The sequence below is a fragment of the Typopeltis vanoorti genome, chromosome 4, assembly GCF_054136105.1.
Source record: "Typopeltis vanoorti isolate ZY-2024b chromosome 4, IOZ_Tvanoo_1.0, whole genome shotgun sequence".
Classification (NCBI taxonomy): domain Eukaryota; kingdom Metazoa; phylum Arthropoda; class Arachnida; order Uropygi; family Thelyphonidae; genus Typopeltis; species Typopeltis vanoorti.
This window is the reverse complement of record NC_143552.1, coordinates 155,918,557-155,944,488: the sequence shown is the minus strand read 5'-3', so window position 1 is coordinate 155,944,488 and position 25,932 is coordinate 155,918,557. Positions and strand designations below refer to the sequence as shown.

Genomic DNA, 25,932 nt, shown 5'->3' with positions numbered 1-25,932 from the left:
GGCAATATCATATTAAAAACGAGGATATTAGGAAACAACTTCACATTGTCAGCATCCAGGAATGCATTAGCAGAGCTAATCTCAGGTGGTATGGTCACTTAAACAGAATGGATGAGGAAAGATTAGCAAAACAAGTGTTCTCTGCCAGGTTGGCAGGAAAAGGACCCAGAGGAAGACCAAGATATAGGTGGATTGATATGGTACAAAGTGCCTTAGAAGATAGAAATATAAGATCTAATAATGTTGGAGTCTTGACAAGTAACAGACTGATTTGGAGGAAAATTGTAGATAGGAAGTTAGTAATGATGTAAATTTTTCATATAGTACTATCATATCCTGTAAACCCCTTGAGGGTACATGTCAGGAATTTGATGATGATGATGAACTTTAATATATACTTTCCAATATTTTGGCATCATGTTGCCTTAAGTATTTAATAATCCTTGTATGAAATTCTTTGGTATCCAAAGCACACAAATTTTATTCCTCTGAAGAATCTTTAAAACAAGAATTGGAAATTATTAAAGATACAGCATTACTAAATGGATATAATCCAATAACAACCTAAAAAATCATTAGCCACTCTCCTTACTCATCAATCCAGACAAGAAGAAGCCCATAGGACTCCTATACCATATATCAAAGGCATCTCTGAATGTTTGTCAAAAATTATGAAGAAATACAAATTCGCTGTTACCTATAAATCCATCAACCAAATTCACAACTTGCTACCTTCTCCAAAAGACAAACTCTCACCAATGATGCTACCTGGCATATACAAACTACCATGTTATTGTAATTTGTCTTACTCTTAACAAACATGAAGATCTGTAAATAAACACATCTCTGAACATGAAGACCACGTCCATCTTTCCAAACCTCACAAATCTGGTCTCGCACAACATGGAGTTGAAAACACTAAGACAGGATCCAATGATAAAACAACAGGCTACTACATAGATCCATATATAAACATGAGTGTTTGTATAAAGAAAGTGCTGAAACCTTATGTCACAGATCCAATCTGAACTACACTGACTGCCTCGCTATTCCAAAAGTCTTGGAAATTGTTATCCTCAACTGTATAAAATAAATTTATCAGTTATATTTTATTTAATTTAATTACAGCCCAATAGTTTTTAATCCTTAAACATGCTACTGTATACATAGAGGGATTCCAATTTAAGCATGTAGACTTCATGTTTTTTTAAATGTAATTCTTATTGTTGTTTTACAACTATACTGATGATGTCCTATGATATTTAAGATGAAATATTTATGTATTAAAAAGTTAATCACTGTGGCATACATGTGAATTTTTAGTTATGGATACTTCAAAGGTTTCACTATATAAGAGAGAAGGAGATTATTTGGTCTAGTGACTATGATAAAACATGCTGCTCATGAGCGGGTTATAACTTCAAGTTTTCATCATCATCATATTCCTGACACGTTATGATAGCACTACATGAAAAATACATCGTTACTAACTGCCTATCAACAATTTTCCTCCAAATCAATCTGTTATTTCTCAAGATTCCAACATTATCAGATCTTATATTTCTGTCTTCTAAGGCACAGAAAGATAAGATCTGATAATGTTGGAGTCTTGACAGATAACAGAGTTTTCCTGGAGCCAAAATGAAAAACATAGCACGAGCAATTCAAAAACAGAAAATAAAAATAAAAAAATCTTAATTGTAGTAAGTACTAATGACTTAACTATTGATAAGTTCAGTATGAGAGAAGACATGAAAGAGTTGTTGGAAGAAGCAAAAGCAAAGCATGAGAGAGTGAAAATCATGTATGGTAACTCAAAATGATAAAAATGAATTAAGAAGTGTATGGCAAATGATTCAATCCCTAGACTGTCTAGAAGGAATGGATGCGAGTTTTTGAATGTGTGCATTGAGTTTCAGGGAAGATTGGATTTGTATAATCAGGGAGGCCTACACTTGAATGCATTTGGTATAATGAGTCTTGAAAAATTAATAACTGGTATAATACCTAACGGAGTCAGGGAAACTAAATTACAATGTGAGGAGTGGTGAGAATATGAGTGTAAGAGCAACCATGTTAGGTAACAGTGTTAATGACAGGAATGGGAATTATCATGGAAACGATTGCAAGGAGAGAACGATTTAAACCTTGGAATCATCCAGTTTGGACTCAGTAAATGAGTGCAAAGATGTCTACATATATAAGGGAAGAATAGAGATATGCAAGTTGTCCACCTGTGTCATGCAGACTACAGATAAGAGTATACAAATGCTTAGAGCATCAGAAACAAAGGGGTATAGTTTGTTGCCTTGGTCAGTATGTTGGGGACCTCACATTGTAGGCATTAGTGAGACTTGGCTATCAGAATCGCACATAGGAACTGGTATCAAGTATAATGGGTAGAATATTTTTAAGAAGGAATAGATAGGATAAGAGAGAAGGGGGCATGGTGCTAATGATATCGGATGACTTGAATCCAGTTAGTATTGAGACCTATAATTGTAATACTAGTAACAATTTTTCATTTGGCAGTGAGTTGAGGTGGATCATTACATAGTGGAGTATTGTTACAGACCTGATGGATCAGTTGCTAGTGATGAAAAAATGCATCACCAAATAAAGATGATGGGTACAAAAAGAGTAATCATAATGGGGGGGGGGACTAATTATCCAAATGTTGATTGGGTAGCAGTAAAATCTCATGAGAAAATTGAAACTGAATTTATTGAGCTGTTGCGAGACTTCCTCAAGCAGCATGTGACAGAAAGAACTCAGGCCAAAGAGTGTTAGATTTGATTATAGTGCCAGAGGATGTTTCATTTACAGGTGGAACTATTTTGCCTCTGATTGGTGACAGAATGGGAAGAATATCAACAGTGCTTGTGAAACATTTAAAAAATACTTAAACGATGCAATATCAGAATTGTGTCCCAATAGTGTGAAGAATAAATCAGGTAGGAGTCAAATGGATGTGTAATCTTATCAAGCAAGAGATTTGTAAGAAACGGATGATGGAAGGAATACTGTGTGCATAAGGATGATGTCAGTTAGAATAATTATAAGCAGCAGGCCAGAAGAGTTACAAATGTTTTGTGGAAAGCTATGTCTAAATATGGGGGGGAAAAAAAAAAACTGGCCCTGCAAGCTAAAGACAACCCCAAAGAATTCTAGCAATATTCTGCAAGTAAAAGAAAGAATGAATATGAAAGAATAACTCTTCTGCATGCAGATGGTGTGAGGGTAACAGATGCAGAAGAGGTTGTTGAACTGAGTGCCCATTTTGCTGAAAGCTATCAATCTGGTGTATGCAACATTGAGTTCAGTGTTACCTCTTCACTGAATGAAGAAACTCAGGTGTATGAGGAGGAGGTATTAGAGATGTTGCACAAACTGAATAAGAATCCAGCAATAGGGACTGATGGGATATCAGCACGGGTGCTAAAAGTGTTCATCTGAATTGGCTATTCCTTTGACAAGTCTATATAATTTGAGTCTCAGAACATGGAAGATTCCACAGGAGTGGAAAGAATGTATGGTAATCCCATTGTACAAGGGTGGTCAAACACCAACGTATCTAACTATTGATCAATCAGTATCTCAGAAGTAGTGGTGAAATTATGGAAAAGTTGGTTAGGGCTTGCATTCAGAAATTGGTTGACAGCGTATCTCTACTTTGTAATGAACACCATTGGTTTCTAAGGGAAGATCATGTTTTAACAAGCTGCTCACATTCTGTAATGTTACCATTGAGCTAGACAAATGGAATGGATGCACCATGATACTTTTGGATTTTGCTATGGCTTTTGTCAGAATTGCGTGGAAGACTGTTGTATAAATTGGGAGAATATGGATTTGGATTATAAAATATTAGCATTGATAAGAGGGAGGATGACTGACTGACATATCAAAAGGTGGTATATGGGAGTCTACAAGATTTAAGGTAACCATTGGTGTACCACAAGGATCGCTCCTTAGTTCACTGTTATTCAATTTGTACATTCATGACATTGGGAAGGATTTGTCAGATGACATACAGCTATTTGCTGATGATGCAAAGATAGGTAAGATAATCAAGAATACTTCCGATATGCAGTACCTGTAGAATGATTTGAATAGGCTGGAATTGTGGACTTCAGAAAATGGATGTGAATTCATTGTCAGTAAATGTAATGTCATGTACTTTGCCGTGATTAGATATCCAATATCATATCATATTGGCAGGATTATGCTAGTAGATAGGAAGTTGAGGTTCAGGGGCCATGTAGCAAAGATTGCAAATTCAACTCAAAAGATAATTGCAATGCTGAAATGAACTTTGACGTGTAAGGATATCATTGTACCCCTTTACATGATTCAGTGGAGAGAGTGTGAAAAATGATATCAAGATTGTGGAATATAGATTATTAAGACAGATTGAGAATTTATAGACTACAGACACTAGCAGACACTGAATTCAAAAATGGGAGAAAGAGGGGTGACATGATTGAGACTTACAGACTTTTGAAAGGTTATACAGGATTTCAGTTGATGGAATTGTTTTATTTTATGGAAGATGGAGAAAAGATAATTATCCTTGGAAGCTGAAAATAAATTCCACTATGAAGGGGTTAATAACTAGAATTTTCTCTCATAGAGGGGTTTGTAGTTGGAATGGATTGCCATTTTATGTTGTATGTGAATGAATTCAAAAACAAGTATGATAGCTGCTGCATGTAGTATGTGGCCTCCCTTGATGTGGCTCTGACTCCCTGGAGGTTTCTCTTAATGATGACCACATCTTGACTATTGTGCACAAATTTGGTTACTTTGGTTTTTTCTGTGAGATCAGGAGGTGGTAGAGAGGATCCAGAGATGAGTAACCAAGCTGGTGGTCGGTCTGTACTGGTCACCATGTTGGTTACTGGGAATGCTCCCTGTGAGAAATAGATTGAAGATGTGTGGGTTGTAAACAGTGGTGAGCTATGGAAATTTTAACAAAGGGCTCGCATCGTCGAGCAAAAAAAAAAAGTGGGGGGAAATCCTACAGAAATGATAATTCCTGTAGGATATCAATCATTAATGCTAGATCTTTTAAAAATTCCAAATTGAGAAGTTGGTTTAAAAAGCCCTTATTTATCGTTCGGTGCAAAATCCTTGTATAAAGTTGGGTAATTTCTCCACAAAGAAAGAGCCGTTTGTAAACTGCAAGCTGCCCATCATGGTCCAAACACATGGCCAATCTTTAAAATTTCGATACCAAGGTCTTTTGCAATTGTATTTAATTCTCTTGATTTTTTGATGATTGATGATAAAAAGCATATAATTTATCCATAAATATTTCAAAATGATTTATTTCTTTAATGTTTTTTTATCGAATCGTCTAATGCTAAGTGTAAACGATGAGCTACGTAATGCCAAATCCCAATGTTAGAAAATTTTTTGTAGAAGTTTGATTGCAACACCTCATTTGTTTCCTAATATTACACAGGGGCGAATTCTCCATGCTTGCTGCGCAAGCTCATTAATTGAGAAAGAAGTAATATTTATTTGTTAATAAATGCATGCATTTATAAGCATTCCATTTAGGCTTTTATTTTTGTAGACAGAAGACGTCTTAAGCATGCACGGCAATAATTGGGCTTTGCATTGTGTATCGAAGGCCGATGCTTGCTTGCTCGTCTAGTCAAAGCTACCTTGGCTTGCTTGGTTGTAGGAGCTTTCAGGTCCTCACTACAGCACTGTAATTTCATGCGCGCACATAGCCATTTCTGCTCCCTTCACGTCGTCTTAAACACAGGCCATATGCAGTCAAAGTAGCTCTAGCCAGTGAGCTTCAGCCAGCCTTTATAAGTGTGCGTGTTGCTTGGGAAAATTAAGTTACAACCAACTTTTTATGACGATGTTATTGACCAGTTCATAAAGAAGAACCGTAGGGTAGAATTTGTAATCAAGTAGCTAAATTGAAAAAGATAGAATATCATTTGTAAAATAAATGTTGTATTTGTATGATTAAATATACATAAATTTCTAAATATATAGTTTTAAATGCTCAGTAATTCATATTCTGCTAATCAGACTTCAATCACACCTCTCTCTCTCTCTCTCTCTCCCCCTCCCTCCCTGAATGGTAACAAGAGCAAGCGTGAATTTCAAGACCAGCATTTGCCCCTGATATTACACTAGCTCCATGAGAACAAAATGCAATGAGATGATTTTTTAAATAGTTATCAGAAAATCCATATGAATTTAAAGTAGCAATTATAATAGCATGTATGCATTCCCTGGTGGTATTTTCTAGTTCTACAAGATTATTAAACAAGAAGAACAAGGGGCTTGCAAATTTGAGAAAAATTTAACAAAGGTCTCTCCTGAGCTCCTTATAGCTCACCACTGGTTGTAAAGTAGCTGATAGGCAGAAAGCGAGAGACATGATAGAAACTTCTGAGTTACTAAATGGGTTCTACATGACTGATTCAAGAAATTTTTCAATATGTAATTGGGGGGGGGGGGGGGCTAGGGGTCAACTCAGAGAGTTGTGTAAGAGTGTGGTTAGTAAGGGAATATGGACTAGATTTTTTGCTTGGAGAGTGGTGAATGAGTGGAATGGATTAACAGAGGTAGTTGTGATTGCCCTGACAGTAAATGAGTTTAAGAATATTTATGATAGATGTTGTATGTGTGTTTAGAGGTTAGTTTGCATTGCCCATGATCAGTCTTTAGTGGAGATACCTATCTCATGTTATATGCTTGATGCAGTGAAACAGCACTAAGAAAGGATTAAAAATGTTATTTAATTCTTCTAATATTTCACTGAGGCATCATCAGGAATTATGATATGAGACTTCTAACACACACAAAGGTACCACAACACTAAGTGTATGAACACATGGACAAAAGACTAGTGCCCTTAATGAGGTACTCATAGAGGGCACCTGTTGACAGCCTAGGATGTAAAGTGGAATCTTGAAGTATTAGGGTTTCCATTAGAGGGGGATAATGCACCTACCGAGGGAATAATGTATATCCTTCTCTGATTCAAGATTTAACATCATACCATCTTCCTCTGCTTTCGTCATTTCTAATTGATGACCTACAACTCAAATAAAGACTAAGTATTGCTTGATATAATGCCCAATTCACACCATATAACTGTAGCGTTTTGCACAGATTTTCTCTTGGCACTTTGTCATATGCCTTTTCCAGGTCTACAAAACTTAAATACAGATCTTTGTTATATTCCCACTTTCTCAACTATTTGTCATAAAGTGAAGATCTGATCCTGACAGCCTCTATTTGGCCTGAATCCAGCTTGTTCTTCACCAAGCTTCCCTTCCACAATCCTTCTCAACCGTTTCTCAAGTATACTTGCATAGATCTTACCAGGAACACTCAGTAGGGAAATACCTATGTAATTCTCCCATTCAGTTTTATTTCCTTTTTTTATGTATATGGGTACTATCAGAGCTCTACTCTACTCAATCATCTGGAATTCGTTCCCTTGTCCAGGCCTTCTGAAGTATTCAGTGCAACCACTGCAAGACTTTCATACCTTCATACTTGAGATATTCTGGTTGAATATCATCTACTCCTGCTGCCTTTCCACATTTCAGGCTTTTAATGGCTTTTTCTACTTCAAGTATGGATATTCATTCTCGACTGCATGCTTGTCGAGTGTTTCTTACCTGTCACTGCTTGTTTCATTTAGCAATTTTTTGAAGTAATGACTCCATACATCAAGGATATCTTTTTCTCCAGTTTTAATGTCACCTTTATATCATCTATAATTTTCCTTTTACAGCACTCTTTCCTCCATTTCTGGCCTTTTTTTTTCTCTTTTTTTTCCCAACAACTTCTAGATGATTTTGCCACCTTCTTCATATTTATTTTATAAGTTCTTACCAAAGTCTTTCCATTACTTTTGTTCAGCTAGTTTTTTTTTACACAGTGTTTAGCTTTCTTACATTTTGTCTCTGTAATCTTTAAGAGCACAAGCTGACTTATTTGCCAGGAACTTTTCAGTATGCTTTCTTCTTTTCCTTCATTGCCTCTTTAACTTCCTGTGTCCATCATGGAGTTCTGATTTTTCTATCCTTGCAGACAACCTCACCACATGTCTCTCTGGCTGAATAAATCAGAGTTTTCTTCAAGGCTTGCCACTGAATCTCCAAGGTTTGGTTCCTTTTCCCAAACTCTTTCATTTTTTTTTTCAATCATGTTTGTGTATTTTAGTGTACAATTCTTATCTGAGACCTGCTCAACTTTTGTCCAATTTAAAGCTTTCTTACATGTTATTCTTTTCAATATGAATTTCAATTTTATCCTGCTAATGACTAAATGGCGATCACTTCCAATTTTAAATCCCCTGTACACTCTAGTGCCCTACACCAGTGGGAAAACATCATTATCAACAGTGACATAGTCAATGAGACTTTTCTAATTCCTTGTCTCTCTCCATGTGAATTTGTGCACATTTTTGTGTTGGAACATTGTTGTTAGTAATAATCAGTCCATGTTCTGAGCAGAAATCCAGCAGGTATTTGTCATCATTATTAGCTTTGCTCTTTTCTCCAAATTTTCCTGAAATATTTTTCTATGCCTGACAATCATTTCCCACTCTTTTGTTTAGATACCCAACAAGAGCCAACTTTTCCTTTTTCCTTGTGCCAGTTGCTTTCTCTAAAGTGTCAAACAAAAAATTTCCTCCACTTCTACTTTAGTAGAATCTTCTGTGGGACCATAGGTACAAATAAGTCTCATTGTCCAGTTCCCCATTCTGATATTTGCCCACATCACTCTACTTGATATTGCCTGCATTCAACATTAGCCTTGTATTTAGTGTTTAATCCTATAGCTACTCTTTGTATTGCCTGAATATAACATTTTGTATTTATTACTTAGAAAGATTTCACTAGTTTTTGTCTTTTTTTGTTTCAGTAGCTACTCCTTGTATTGCCTGAATATAACATTTTGTATTTATTACTTAGAAAGATTTCACTAGTTTTTGTCATTTTTTGTTTCAGTCACCCCTATTATGTCGATCTGGTACTTATGCAATTCTTTCTGCTAGTTTCATTTCTTTGCCATTCAGGCTTCTTATGTTGATAGTGCCGATCTTGAACTCTGATGATGTTGAGTTGGGATGTGTTTAAGGATTTTTCCCCTCATATTTTGGGAAGTTTAATGTAATCATATTTATTTGGACTAGGTTGGTTTGTGAGAGTAGCTTGAGATTCCACGACTCAAAAATCAACCTCTAAACAAATTTGGTTGCATTAAATTCCTAAAATATTGGAAACACTAATAATTCATGATCTCAGTTTATATCCTAGGCTGCCAACAGGTTCCCACAGGGTGCCCCACCTGGTTAACACTCAGTCTTTTGTTCATGTGTTTTACTTAGTTGTGTGTGTGTGTGTGTACGTGCATGTGCGTATTACTATCTTACATTGTAATCCCTGATGATGTCTCACTGACTGAGATGAAATATTAGTAAAATTAAATAACATTTTTAATCCTTTCTTAGTGCTCTTTCACTCCATTGTGCCTCTAACATGAGTTTCTCCTAGCACTTGGCCTTAACACACTGAGATACCCATATAATAATAAAACTCTAGATACATATTACTATTTCATCATTTAAGTTTTTTAATTTCTTTTCATGCTGTACCATTATCCTTTCCATCCATCAACTGATGCCATGTGGCCAAACTTAATATTCTCCTCATTTGTGATAATTTCGTATAGCCTTTTTGGAATGGGACATCCATATACTTAGTGTGGCTGTGTATATAAGATATATTTCGGCAATAGTTATCATAGAAAGGATGTAGTAACTATATTATTCAACACTCAACACAAAAATAAACTTGTATTATATCACGCTATGGGTACAAATCCTACTATCTTGTGGTGATAGAAGATTTTCATTGACAAAATTTAAGATCACCATTCTGCTTATTGAAGGCCTGAACTGTTTTGCTATTAACTTTTAGCTCATTCACCGTTTTAATATACAGTAGTTTTACAACTACATTCAGACAGAATGTAGTTGTAAAACTGCATTCTGCATTGTTCACAAATCTAGAGGAGAAAAAAGTCTAGCACCTGCAATCTGAATCTAGATTCTTTCCTAGGCAAGTAATTCATGTTGTTTTACTCTACTATGAAGGGTATTGCTTTTTTTTTTAATCCTGTTGCAGTGATTATTATTAAAAGTTTATTTACAGAGAACCTACTTGCCTACTTAAAAAATATGACAGTTATTCCCTCACAAATATCACTGCTAAGAAGACACTGTTTGGTTATGTATTAAATGGATTCAGTTGCATAAAGTAGATTCTTTCTTTTCTATACAAAGGTTTAAAAGAACTCTGCTGCCCTGAATGATTTTGCTTTTATTTATTATAGAATTACTTTCCATTTTATGTATATCCTCATTATCAGTTTAAATTGGTTACATGAAATCTTTGAAGGGAAAGATTGAACTCTTGTTTTCTGAATCATTGAATTTCTAATTAATACTGTTTCTCTTCAATAGCCAACTGAACTGGATAATATCCAACTTCAGCCAGGAAGCAGAGAATTTTCAAGCTGGGGACGTGGTAGCAGTGGAGGGACCAAAACTGCAGGACAGGAAACAGAAAACAAGTCAACCATGCTCACAAACAGGTTTGATAATCTCCTATAGAAAAGAGATTCGGTTTATTTTATTATTATTTTTTTTAATACTAGAACCTTTATGTGATATTGTGATTAAAAACTTTTATACTTGTTAATTACCCATTGAAATTTACACTAGTACATAATAGATTTTTTCTGAATGATGATGGAGTACAAGTTAGCTGCATGTGTATGTTTCCTCAAAGGCAAGATACTGCAATCATGAAGCATGCTGATTTTTTTTTTTTTTTTTTTTTTTTTTTTATCCAGATCATTTCTACACATTTTATTTTATTTATTATAGTAGTACACTTTACATTCAGAAGTATAAAAACATGACAAAGAAATTGGTAGAGGTAAATAATTTATGTATTTGTATTTTCAATCTCTTAAAAAAAACATTAAAAAAGTGAGAAAGCACTCAGAAATGCCTGCTTTCAAGAAGATCATTCCCATCAGTTTTTCAATGCAAATGTAATTTGCATGCCAAGTTAGGTATTGCAAACTGCATTTTATCTAGCTATCTGAAGAAAAAGAAGGAATAATCATAGCACCTTTTAATAATCAAGCCCTTGATGTTTTCTCATTTGACGTTCTCATTTTGTATGAAGATTGTTGGGAAATATAATCATAGTATTTGACTAAAAAGCAAATCTATTTTGGTGATGGAGCATTTCATTTATCAGAACTAGGTTAAAGAGATTTTAATTAAATCAGGTTTGTTTTACAAAGGAAGGATTATTAATTTACCATAACCTGTGGGTATTTTGTTGAAGGTAGAAATGGCAATAGAACTTTGTACAGGATTTATATACCATTTCAACTCTATCTAGTTGAAATGGTATGTAATTTAAAGTTGAACATGAAGGACTGATAACTGAGCATAGAAATACTTAACACATAGCTAAAAAAACATGTATAAATCTTATAACAAGAAAATGAATAAAGCAAACTATGAATTTTGCGAGAGCTGAAATAAACAATTCAAGGAACAAAAAGTCTGTTATACATGGCAAGGCAGTAACATAACTGGTGCTGGCTGTTTTCTTTAAAATATCATCAGATATAGGTTAGAGAAAACTAGCTACTTTACCCAAAGAGAATCATCATGGGAGATCAAGAACATATATGCTATACCTGAAATATCTTTCATTTACTGACAAAGGACTTACAACACATTTCACTCATTTGCCGCTATCCAGATGAAAAATCTGATCCTTGGGGCCTTACTAACCATACATTCTTACCTAATTTTCAGATGATCTCTTTTGTTTCCCCCCCCACACACACACACTCTTAACAGCTGCTGGAAAATTTCTTCTGTATCGGTCTTATAAAATTCTTTTATCACAAACGTTTCCATCATATACCCTCTTTTCTGCCTATCAGTGAACTTTTGTAGCACACACAGTTTCGATCTGTCCTCACAACAAGTATTCCATAGACCACTCAACATATTGGTCACTTGCCTCTGGATCTCTTCACTGTTTTGTCATTCCCAAGAATCCAAGTGACTAGACCTGCATTCCAGATATGGCTGCATCAAAGCCTTATCTCCTCGTATTAGTGTGTTCTTCAATAACCAACTAATCCTGTATGCATGCCACTAGGCTATCTTTGCATATGCCCTCTGAATTTTGACTCGTCTGCAACACTCCCAAATATTTCCACATTAAACTGACACATCTTTTACTCATACTGAGATGCTATTTAAATCATCCCACAGGCCCTTTACATTTTCTTCAGTATAACTATTACACTACTCAAACAAACAACTCAGTATTTCCCTTCCAATCATTTCCTATAGCAGTGGTTCAAACATAGAGTCCTGTGTCACACCCCTAGTCACTTGCCATCTGTATCCTGCTCCGTATGTATGTATTATCAGTGATCTTCTGCAATATCCTAAGTAGTTTCAGTTCAAGAGTCTCGGTTACACATTTCTTTCACCTCCCACCTTTAGCATCCTTTAAATTTATCCTTCCACAGTCATTCTTCTTTTTTCTTACTATGAAAGAACTCATTTCCTCTAGTCTACATAGCTAATTTTCTCTCACCTGATTTTTCATACTTACCATGTTGGTCACCCTTCTTGCCTGTGCTTTGTACTTCATTCTCCTCCATCCCTCCTGCTTAATGATACTACTCATCCATCTGATGCCTACCTGATCTGTCTTCTTGACTTTCCATGTATAGTCTGATATTTCTCCCTTCAGTGCATCTCTTTTAACCATGTTCCGTATAGTGTTAACATCATTCCCCTTAGATTCTTATGCTGTAGCACCTTATTTGAGCTGCCTTCTAAGCTTGTCATGATCATTTGCCCACATATAACCCTTATTAACTGAAATTTCTATGTTAGGCAATCTCCCAAATCAAGAATGCATTATTCACTCACCCCAATCAGAGGCAATTTGACTATCATGGTTATAAACAGATCCTCTGCTGCTGCAACTAGATTCTGCACTCTCAAACTCTATGTCCTCTGTATCACTTGCTGTTTCAAGTAATTCTCTGTTAGTAGGTCAATAAATGCCATTTTTCTTCTCACCATGAGATATTTCCTCCTTCCAGTCTATACTTATAGTTGAATTCCCCCATAATAATCACTTGGCATGCATTTATTATGCTACTTTGTTGATGAATGTCATCCACATCTTAGCAACTATGATCATGGACATATTATCGACGCAAGACAGATAGTCATTCTATCACCCAGTGCCCTAATTGTGCGCCACTCTTAACAGCTTGTCACCAGGCATTGCCACTATTCTTGGTGTCAGGAGCATCAAAACTGGACCTCTGCAGAGTAGACCAGAGTCATGTGGTCTGATGAGTCCCATTATCAGTTGTACCGAGCTGACAGGAGGGTTGCTGGTGTGGCATCAACAGCATGAGGCCCCGTTGTGCTAGGTCGGCTCTGTTCAAGGAGGTGATGGTAGCTTTTTGAGGGTTTGGGGAGTCTGTGTGACACATTAGGTCCCTTAGTGTGTTTGAAGAGGTCTTTAAATGCTGCGAACTACCAGAATGTGCTGGCTGATCACCTACACACTTTCATCGCCTTCATGCATCCTGCAGCTAATGGTCTGTACCAATGCACCACCCCACCAGGCTGCAACACACCCAGGCATAGATCAAGGAATACTCGGCTTGGTTTGGGACCATCCAGTGGCTCCCCAAGGTCCCTGGATTTAAATCCAATTGAATCTCTCTAGAATGCCATAGAACAACATTAGATCCATGTATCTGGGACCACTGTCTAAGGTGCAGTTGTGGACAATGCTGCAACAGGCATGGCTGGGATTACCTCTGGCATCTGGTAGAGTCAATGCCTCAGAGAGTACAGGCTCTTATTTGCACTAGAATAGGACTGACATGCTGTTAGGTATCTCTAATGTTTTGTCCATTGAGTGTAGATTCACATTTTTTCACGTTCTAACACTTGCCCATATCACTGGTGCTTGCAAACATACTCATCTGCTTCTGCATTCTCATCTTTCTCAAAGTACCCAAGAATTCAGTCCAAAAGTCTGCTGTGACATATTTGCAATCATTGCCCTCTTCAAACTCACCACTGTTATAATATGGCAGCAGAGTTAAGCAGATTTACTCTCATACTCTTGTTTTTTAGATCACACACATTTCCAGGAGGTAATGGAATTTATTCACACACTTTAAGATCTATGATAAGATTATGATCTTATTTCTTTTTATGGGTGAGATTCACATGAAAAAAAAAACTGTAGCAGTTATTTTGTCTCTCCATTTGTTTACAAGTTATTCCAGCTCAGGCTGGATAGATTTTATTTGAATAAAGTAGACAAACCACAAGGGCTATTACAATTTGTAGACTGCATTGTGTAAGTACCGCGTTATACAAGGGTTACCTATATTATTATTACACAAGACCCCATGGAATCAAAGACTCATCTAGGAGGTTCTTTGCAATAATTCCATTTCGGATGGAATCTTATAAAACTTGTTATTTAGCATGCACACAAGATGTCTATATGGTCCATTTGGTGCATGCTTATTTACAAAATATAGCAAAATAATTTTACCTAATATCAATAATCCTGCATTGACAGTGAAATAAATACCTCTAGTGTTAAGGGTTTCTGTTAAAATTTGTCAGTTCATTTCAATTTTGGTTTCATTTGAATATATCTATTAGCATAATTACATATGCCAAAAACAGATTATTATTTATTTATTTGTAATTCCTTCTTTAAACTTCAAAGAAGCAAGCATATCAAAAGTTCCAAGCCAATGTCAGAATATACAGAGAGAGAGAGAGAGAATACAGAGAAAAATGTAAGAGAGAAGCATTGTAGTGAAACACCATAAATATCAGGAAGGTGTCCTGGAAGCTATTGAAAAAAACTTAGAAATGGAGGAAAGAGTAGTGCAAAATGAATCAAATATAATAAAGGTAACATAATAGCTGAAGACTTATTCTCGATGTTTGCCATAATACTTTGTAAGATTGTAAAAGAACAAGCTGTGACAGAACAGTGGTTATGAATGGTAAAGATAGTTAGAGTGGATAATATGAGACCAGAAATGTTCAGATATGAAGGTATAAAGGTTGTACAGTGGCTGCAGTAGAGCTTCACTCCCTCACTTTTGGCATGCAGAATATTGTCTGCTTCTGAAAACAAACAATTTTTGCTTGTCAATAAATAGACTTTACCAAATTCCTTTCCATCATTATTTCTCTTACAGCAAAAATCAAATCAACAATTAGTTACCTTCTTCTAAAACCGAACTGCTCTTCTAATAGATCTACCTCTATTTTGTTGAAAGTTTTTCATTTGGGTATACTATACCTTAAAGATACCAAGAAATTATATTCTTGGTTTAATCCTTTATCCAAGTGTAAGCAAACAATGTTTGTGCGTAAGGTATCTTCGCAACTAGGCTAAGGACTTCACATCAGTTTCCTTAGTAAGGAAACTGATGGGACCATCAGTGATGCAGTGCACACATGCCCTTTCAGATGTATATAAGTTTATGCATAATGGGAAGGGCCACTAATCTGACTAGTTTCGACCTTTATTGATGTCTCATCAGTGGTAGCCAGGCCCAGAAGAAATATCAAGATTGTAGTAATGAAGAAGTCATATATTTCCCATATTCAAATAATCAAATAAATGATGATAAAAGTAACATAATAACTGAAGATCAAAGTTATTATCAAAGGTAGTATCCCTCCAAATCTATTTACCAACACTTCAAAATATATTCTGAGAAAAATAGACCTAAACAGAGGAATAAGCATAGATGGAAAAAAACTACAAATCCTTGTGTTTGCCAATACATAAGGATAATGTATGCAAGCCATACATTATCCTTCCTTACATAGCTATACATAAACCATGCATTACACACTCGGTAATTGAAATAAACCCAGTGTCTCCTAGAATAATCACAGCCAAACTTCAAGCAAAAGAAAAAGGTCAAACAATTAAAATAATCCAAATATATGCACCAGACAGTAACCATTCAGAGGAAGAAATAGAAAATTTCTATGAAGAACTACAACAGGAAATAGATAATCCCAAAAATCGAAACCTCATGATAGTGATGGCAGATTTTAATGCTAAAATAGGACAGTTCACAGCAGACAAAAAAAGATGTGATGAAGAAATTTGGATACGCAGAGCTTAATGACAGAGGAGAACAATTACTCCACTTCTGTAAAGCAAACGATCTAATGATTACAAACACATTGTTCTATCAACGCCCTAATAATAAATATACATGGATATCATCATAAACAAACAATGGAAAAGATCAGTAAATAATATACGAACATTAAGAAGTTTTGCTTTTGACACTGACCACGAAATATTAACTGCCAAAGTGAAGATAAAATTCAACAGGAAAAACAATATCAGAAAAGAAGAAAACATCAACCTATCAAAACTAAAAGATAGCTCAAGCAGAAGTCGATTTTTAGAACAGAAGTGCTTGAAATTAAAGCCTTCCAGAACAGCGGAAAATACTGGGAAGAAGGAAAAGAAACAGTGTTATCAATTGCAAAAGACACTCTAGGTTCCAAACCTAAAATAAACAAACAGTGGATAACCCAAGAAATCATAGCTACCATAGAAGAGAAAAGAGAGGGCAAGATACTTGTAAACCAACAAAACAATGAAGAGAATAGAGAAAAATACAGAGCACTAAAAAATAAAGTTGATAACCTATGCAAAAAAGTCGAAGAAAAATGGTTAGAAGAAAAAGATAAGAAATGCCAAGAAGCATACCAACAAAACAACCTAAAAGTCTTCCATGATACTGTAAGGGAAATTACAAAGGAATTCTCAGCAAAAGCAGTTACAATGATAAACAACAAGATGACTGAAACCGGGAATATTGAATATATAAGAAAAATCTGGTCAAACCATTTTAAGACTATCTTCCACCAAGGAAACAAAACTACAATGCCAACAATAGAAGAAAATAATGATCACCCAGAAATTTTACAAGAAGTTAGATACGCAGTAAAACAGATGAAAAACAATAAAGCACAAGGCATTGATACTATCCCTACTGAACTGTGGTCATATGGAGGCAGCATATCAATAGAATATTTAACAACCCTATTCAATAAAATACTACAAACAGGAGAGATCCCAAATGATAGGCATAGAACAAGCTGGTTTCTGAGGAAACTATTCCATAATAGATCAAATTTTCACATTGCACCAACTAGCAGAGCTCAGCTGGGAAGACCACAAAGAAAGATATTGTTGTTTTGTGGACTAAACAAGCTTTCGATAACATCAACAGAGAAATCCTTAAAATTCTACTAGAAAAAGCAATAGACAAATATATAATACAGTTTCTGATAAAATATTACTCATAGACAAATGCAATAATTAAAAAGGACACACTCACAACAGAACCCATAGAGATCCAAAAAAGGAGTAATGCAAGGATGCCCATTATCCCCGTGCCTATTCAACATATATCTAGAAGAAGTTGTAAAGAAGGCAATAGACAATGAACCTGGAACCAATGTTAATGGTTTAAACATAAATAATATCAAATGTGCAGATGATCTCGTCCTTCTTGCAAGAACCCCAAATGAACTACAAAAGTTGATCATCAAGCTAAACGAAACCTGTAAAACATATGACATGACAATAAATATACAAAAGACAAAAGTGATGAAAATAGGGAGGAACGGAACTACCATCTCAGCCACCCTAAACGGAGAACAAATAGAACAAGTAGACAACTTCACATACCTTGGATCAAAACTAATAGAAACAATAGATGAACTCAAAACAATCAAACACAGAATAGCGATAGGATGGACCACCATGGGCAAATTACAGAAAATCTGGAAAATAAACAAGATATCTAAGCAAGCCAAAATCAAATTTTATGAAGCAATAATTATACCAACAGTCTTCTATGGAGCAGAAGCGTGGACAGTTAAAAAAAAAAAAAAAAAAAGAGAGAAGAAAAAACTGCTGGCATTTGAAATGAAATGCTTAAGAAAAATAAATAGAACAAGTTGGATAGAAAAGAAAACAAACATCACAATCAGACAAGAACTATTGTATAAAAAGACAATAATAGAAAAAATTAGAAAACAACAACTGAGATGGTTTGGACACACTGTACACATGGACACAGATAGACTTCCTAACGTCCTAATCAATACTTTTCCAACTGAAAAAAGAAGACCCGAAAGACCAAGAATTACCTGGCTGAAATTAATAAAGAACATCTCGGGATGCAGAACATATAAGGAACTTTTTCGAACAGCAAGGAATAGAGAAGACTGGAAGATTCTGCTCAAGAGAAGACTCAACCCGTCTTAGACAGAAGAGAAGAATATTAGTGCGTTTTTTTTTTTTTTGTTACCCAAATTCGATTAGTACACCTATATACATCTTAAAAATAAATGTTACAGATTTTAAAAATTTTCTATCTATACATTTTTATGGCTAACTATTTAAAAAAAAAATCCCTCACCAGAATGAAATAATTTAGTTGCCGATTTAAAACATTTTACAAAGTTATTTTTAATGGCATACTACACTACTTCCATGTACACTATGTATACTATGTTCCAAATTTTTATTGCCAAAATTTATGTCACCTGCTATAGTACGCCCACAGATTCGAGACCCTTCGACACTTTGCGCATGTCACAAAAAGGAGAATCCATTCCGATAATAGGGTAATCAATCCGTCTTCTGGGATGAGGTGTTTATTATTACACGTCTGAAAATTAACTTCTCTTTTATGATCATTGTAGCTTTTAAAGTGGTAACTATTTTGCTTGTATAACAGTTGGGAAATTTTATCTATAAAGCACGTGATTTCACGTGTTGGCAACCAATTCGTACGTCCTTCAGTTCTTTCTCCCCTTCAATGATAATGTCAGAGTTAATTAAATCTCATTTGAAGAATTGTGTGATTCTGACCTGCTAAATTTAGATGCACAGCGGGAAAATCCCAAAGAATATGAAGAAAATTTAACCACTGATAGTCAGCCAAAAGAGATTTCACAGAAACCATTTGAAAATATTTTTCATACAATCGAAGTTTTTAAGCAGCAATGCTTAGAGGCTGACCCTGATGAAGAGAGAACCAGTAAAATTTGCAGAAGAGGCAATAGCGACATACCGTCGGTTGTATGAAAAAAAGAAACAAAATGCTCGCCAAACTACGTTAGCCCAATTCTTTGTTAAGAAGCAGAATAATAAATTTATATTCTAAATATGTTTTATTGTCTTTCAGCTTCATGGTTTTCCTTTAACTAGACCATGAGACATACCCTAATTCTTTTATATAAAAAAAAAATTAAGGGTCAAAAAAGAAATCTGAGGAACGAATTATACATTTTCCCATAGGTTATTATATTCGATTAGTTCATTTTCAATTAATGCACCTGTTTTAAAGAACGCATTAGGCACACTAATCGGGGGATTGCTGTACAAGGAAAGCTGTGAAGCTCACATTCACAACCCAAACCCTAACAAAAACAGTTGCCTAAAACTTTCTCAGTTTTGGGAAGTTATGCTGACTAATACTCACCATTCATGTGTTCCTTAATTTGTAATTAATGTTTTATTTATAAATGAAAAATAATTTTTTAACTAATATTTTATTGCAATTTATTTTGGATATCTATTACTACACAGGGAGCTATTTTCCTTCAGTCGTGCACATAATATCATGCTTTCAGTTGAATTGTTGTTCTCTGTTTTGTGTTTTCCTATAATTGTATTCACAATGGCTATGAAACTTAGCTGAAATTTTTACATTTAAATTAAATGTAAGTGATTCTGGTAATAATATTTTACCATGAATTTTTCCTCTTACATCTCAATTTTTTAGAAAAATTGACAGTAATGGGTGTTTCATCATGGTGGGGTGGGGGGGCATGGAATTACTTGCACTAAACTGAAGTTATTTTCCCACAAATTTACTCTTTTTTTGTAATTGATCCTCATTTTCTTGTGTTTGTGCCCAAAACACCATTACTTTCATAGCTGGCAAATAGTGAAGCATTATGGAAAATTGCATGCTTATTAGTAGTGTTGTCATCATCAGAATTTTTGTTACTGTCAAACACATCTTCAGTCAGATGACTATCTAAAAAGTCATAAGCTAACTCAGTCTTGAAGCTCTTTTGGATATCCAGAAAAGCATTGTGGTGGTCTTGCACTTGATTACAGAAATTATCTATCATCTAAAAACATCCATTCTATAGTGCTGGATTTTAAATCGCAGTATGCTGCTTGGATGGCAGCAGCATGGTCCACTCATTCCACATTACAGATTAATATCTATATTACAGTTAATTTAATATCCATTCCCTTTCATGAAGTTTTCTTGTAGAATGAACACAGTTATACTTTGATAAAATGCACAAATTTACAAATAAAATCTAACTTTTCCAAGTAAAAAATGTTAATAAATTTTCTTGCAGATTTTCTCCTCTTTCCTCAGAACAAGGTCTTCCAGCTTTTGAAACAAAGCCTTCATCCCAGAGGTATATTTCATTTAATTTACAATATTCTTTTATGTTGATCTTTATGATAATCTGCAACTTTAATGAGAATATTAATTTAAGTTGTTGAAAGAAAAGCCAGAAATTCTATTGTCCTGTGATGGAAGTCATGAGTTTTTGTCTCTAGATAGTCGCTTGGTGATATCTATTCCCAGATGATAAGCATCTTGCATAAATTATGAAGATTCTTCCAAATAGTTGGTATGGCATCTGAATGCATTGTTAGATCTTGAATGATAGTTCTATCATGAATAGAACTGCTCCATTCAAGATTTAACAAGAACAACCATATCAAGCAAAAGCACACTTGTATTCTTGGCAAAACAGACATAATATGTAAAAATGCAGATGTTAACTTTGCTTAAGAAGGGAATTAAAATGAAATTGAAGAAGGAAATAAGTATTAGATTATACTATGTTTAAAGTATTGTCTAAAATAGATGGAAATCTTAAACTTTCAAAAGCACCAATATTAAACTATGCCATGTATAAAATTGCGTATTTTCGTGTGAACGAAAGTACAAAGGTTACTGTGTGACCACCAAAGATGACGTAACGAACGATGAGTAGGCATTAGTGGAAGGTGCTTGAATTTCGCATTCCCTGAAGAGAGCGATCCTCGTTCAGCGAGGAGGTGACAGCCAATTGGAAAGCATCATAGACAAGCTTGGAGTAGAGTACGGAAGAGGGTGCTATAAAAGAGTTTAAAAACGAACTCACGTGGCTGGAGGCTCTCTCTTAGTTCCTTCTACGTTTCTGGTTTTGGTTCCTGTGGTGTTCCCTGGTCGCATGTGGTCCCCCCCCCCCCCATGTGGGTTACAGGCTCGTAGTTCCGAAGTGCGTCAGCGCACAGCTGATATCTGATAAGATGGGAGGGCAGCAGCGAGTTTATTGTTCATAGTTCCGAAGCGGGTCAGCACGGCCGATATCTGATAAGACGGCATGGCAGCAGCGAGTTGATGGTTTGTATTTCCAAAGCGGGTCAGCATGGCTGATATCTGATAAGACGGCAGGGCGGCAGAGAGCTTATTGTTCGTAGTTCCGAGGCGGGTCAGCATGGCTGATATCCGATAAGATGGCATGGCGGCAGTGTGTTTCTAGTTGCTGAGTGGTGCGAATCGAAGAAGTTGAGCACGAGATGACTGCATTGTTTCGAGTTTCGGCCATCGGTATGGTTCTAAGTTCGTAAGCCCAGAGGAAACAAGGAAAAAAATCGGGACGAGCATGTGACTCCACTTTGCGGCAGATCACCGTAAAATGGAACAATCCATAACAAAGAACAGACGGAAGGATCGAGAAATCGTCTGACAAGGTGGTAACGTACAAAATCTTCATTTTTTGTATTATCTATTAGTGATGAATGTAAATAAATGGACAGATATTAGAAAAGAAGATAGTGAGAATTTAGAGACAGTTTCATGTGTTAAGTTGATTGAATTGGACTGTTAATCTACGTTCTTAGATTGTCTAAACCCTAGTTAACGTGTATGGGTCGTTAGTAGCACTATCTTAATTTGATATCGGGAGTCATGTTTGTGATTTAGATGAATCATGAGAGTGTATAAATAACTTGCCTGTTTGATTACCACTGCCTTGCTTTACCTGTTTTTAGTATTGATCTTGATTAGCTTTGAATATACGTGTTAGTCATATTGATTTAGTAGTCTGAAAGCATGAGAGCATGCAACACTTAGTTGAATGTGAATTGATCTTTGTTAGCAAGTTTTATTTAGAATGTGAACTAGTGTTTTATGATGAATGTGTGCTTATTTAACCTAGATATATGAGATTAGAGTATTTTGATAATTAGAATGTTCCTTATTGTTTAGCTAGTAAATTAGAATTTTCATATGACATATCTTTGATGTGTGGAAGCTTAATGTATGTAATCCTGATAATTAATAAACATGTTTTTCCTATGTAAGTCTGAGTCTGTCTGAGCATGAGATTGAAATTACCACTTGCTAAAGTTCGAACCTGTGAATAAGGGGAAATTAAAGAAAGTTTAGGCCATGACTGCAATGTTGAAGTTTCTATAGGCACTTAATACCTTAATAAGATTAGGTAATACTTAAACTCTGGGAAGGTTTCTTTGTACAAGAACTCTTCTGTACTAGGACTCTGGCTGGCGCAGGTAAAATAAATAAATTTTGTCAGAGTTCCGAATAGAGAAGCAACCCCAGAGAGATGGGTTAGAGATTTCAGGCTTATTTGGTACGACAAGGATTTACAAGAAAGTGACGCCACACAGAAGACAAAGAAAGAAGAAGATATAACAGCATACACAGTTCATTCATGAAGACTTTGAAATGAAGGAACACTATAATCCTTAGGAAATTGAAGAAATGACATATTGTACTGTAGGTTTGAAGTATGCTTGGCTGTTTCTAGTATCAGCTAGGAATGCATTAAGATGCCAACTTTATGTGTTGTACATAAGCTGAATACAGGAGGGAATAGATAATTTGAAATGAGTTTTTTCGCTATTCTTCTGACTAAAAACTGTTTTCAGTAATTTGATTATCTTCTTTCTAATCCTGTTGGAAGAATCGTCATTCATACATGTTGGTAGAGGTATTACCAAGTAATGCTAGTTTATTAAAATAATTTTTTGCTATTATACAGAATAACACACCAAGTTTTTATGAAGGTTTATTAAAGTTCAATGTGGGTACTTTTTTAGCTCAACAGATGTCAAAATGAATATTCGAGCTCTTGCCAAGCCTTTTCCAGTATCCGAAGAATTATTAGAGCAACTTCTGCAGTGATACACTGTTTCAAATAATCTAAATCGACACAGTCTTTTATAAAGCTCCAATGTCCAGGAAATGTCTAATTAAAAAATGTAGTAACATCTCAATGGAAGTGTGGTGGAGTACCATCTTGCTGAAACGTGAAACCTGGGGGAATCTGTGGAACAGCAAAGATCTGCCACATGTCAAGGTGTGTGTGTCCCATCACTCTGGGCTCTATGAAAAAAAAACAGACCAGTGATGTCATTTTTGTGCACACTCCTAACCAGACATGGACTTTTGCTATGTCCCTTTCATTTTTGATCACTTGGTGAGGATTCTCAGTATCCCAAATGCGACAACTTTGTCTGTTAACTTTTCCACAAATGTAAAAGATTGAGTCATTGCTGGATGACAACAGATCAAGATAATTGGGATTGTCATCGATACAGCTGATGATCTCAGCAGTGAAATCGGACTCTCATCTGGCTGAAGGGGTTGAAAGTTGAAGTCTGTACGCATGCAAATGGAGATATTTGTAAACAATCGTGAACTATTGATCAAGGAATCTACAGTTCATTACTAGTCTGTCTAATTGACGTATGTGGACTCCTAGAGAATGACACACACACTCTATCTACAGTCTCATCAGTCGCATGCTTTTTTGCGTATTTCCCTGTTTGTGAAACCAAACTTCTTGTCTCCTTTAGTCTTATTCCCACTGAAGAATGGATTTTGATGTGGGTGGATCCACATAGCATTTCTGTCGTGCACACCACTGACCACGCATAAATGATTTAAATTCAGCTTATCAAAGCAATCACTGCACCTTCTGCTGTGGCATCCATATCTGAACTGAGATAATAGCCGTTTTTGTGCATGCCACTAGTGACCTTGAAAGTGTGACAAAACAAATCTTGGAGAGATTTCCTATTGACTGAGCTTTTGTTTGTGAAAATATAATGAGTGGAAATATAATGCGAAAATGAATTCATTATATTTTCATTATAATGAAAATATAATGAGTGTTATTTTTAGATACATCTAGCCCAGACAAACTATGTGTCCTGTGTTATGTCGCTACTTGTGTTTATTTTTGTTCTTATGTGCTGCTTATTCTTATTACATCCTTGTTAAACTTATCTCTTATTCTCGTATATAATCTTCTAATTTTAAAACACACTACACTAATTCCGTTCTTTCTTTAAATCTCCCTTTTTTTATAAGCAGTCCTATTGGCCTCTCTATAGTTTAACCACGTGTAGGTTACTTAGTGTTTTAGGGCTTTGTCCTTGTGTGGGACGTGACCATTTACACATCATTCTAAAAGCGTCCATCCGATAAGCATTGACAAAATTTGTATTATAACTGCGCCAGCCAATACTGAGGATAGATGGGGCTCTTACCCAGGATGGCTCTCTCAGAATGATACACAATAATTAAACTATAATAAATTCTATGTTCAGTAGTAATTTCTTGCATGCAGTCGTGGCTCGCTTTGTTTAATCATACACGTGGGTTCTTTCTGCTGTTCGTCAATATTTTTATGAGCAGCTGTTTGAATTCATATATTAACAACAGGTCAGGTAGGTACTAAGAAACATGTTTAATAAAATAGAGAAAATCATACAACTAAGCATTATTACTAATTAATCTGAATTATTCTCAAATAGGATCCTTGATTCAATACTAATATACAAAGCATATAAATAAACTTGCATAGACCACCATTATAAATATCTTAACATTATCTTATTAACATCTAATACACCTTGTACATTCACGTGGTCATTGGTTATATCATTCTACACATTTACTATTAATTCCTGCAGAATAAACATGTCCTTGTTAGGCAGATAATTCTCGAACAAATGGGCCTGTGCCAAGTTGCAGATAGTTCTTAAAGTTCCATAAAATTAGTCCACTTCACAAACTTTCTTAGGGTTACACACTCTTTCTTAACTGGAAATCACAATACAAAAGTCTACTTTACCATCTCTGTATTGATGCTATGTCTTTCTTCTTGCCTTGTCTGGTCAAGACTTCTTCACTTTGCTTTTCGTCTGATCACCTTTGATCAACTATACGGTTAGAACCTCGGTGGGAAAGGGGATATGGCTCGGGAGTATAGCCAGAACGGACAGCATCTGCTTGGTTCCTCCGTTGCACAACATCGCACAGCTATCCTACTCTCAGGAAGTAGCTAGGCCTCTCTCAAACGCTGTGACAGATGAACCAATGCCTTCCATGGCTAGGAAGGCATTGGTTCATCTGTCGTCAGGAATCAGGAACCCAAAAAAAGCCTCGAGTTCCCGCCGAGGTCTAATCTCGAGTGGGGTTTGCTTGCCCTTTTTGTTTTCGTTCTTTTCTCGGTTATCGCGATACCCACCAATGTGGTCACGTGGGTTTACTTCATGGCGTCCAGCTCCCTCTATAACATCGCACATGCACATGTTGTGTTCTTCTTGGAAGGTGCTTTGGTTTCTCTTTCCTATAACTACCTCCCCCCCCCCTTTTGGTATG

At 35.6% G+C, this 25,932-nt stretch overlaps 1 protein-coding gene across 5 annotated transcripts in view; it reads left to right on the top strand.

Moving 5' to 3' along the window:
- The window catches only part of LOC150107782 (eukaryotic translation initiation factor 4 gamma 3-like), a 949,069-nt gene that overhangs the window by 778,823 nt on the left and 144,314 nt on the right, over positions 1–25,932 (top strand). For all 5 annotated transcript variants that reach the window (XM_090392049.1, XM_090392050.1, XM_090392046.1 and 2 more), the window contains exons 22-23: positions 10,517–10,647; positions 20,597–20,659. In XM_090392049.1, the coding sequence (XP_090248175.1) occupies positions 10,517–10,647; positions 20,597–20,659 (194 nt within the window). The remainder of the gene's footprint in view (positions 1–10,516; positions 10,648–20,596; positions 20,660–25,932) is intronic.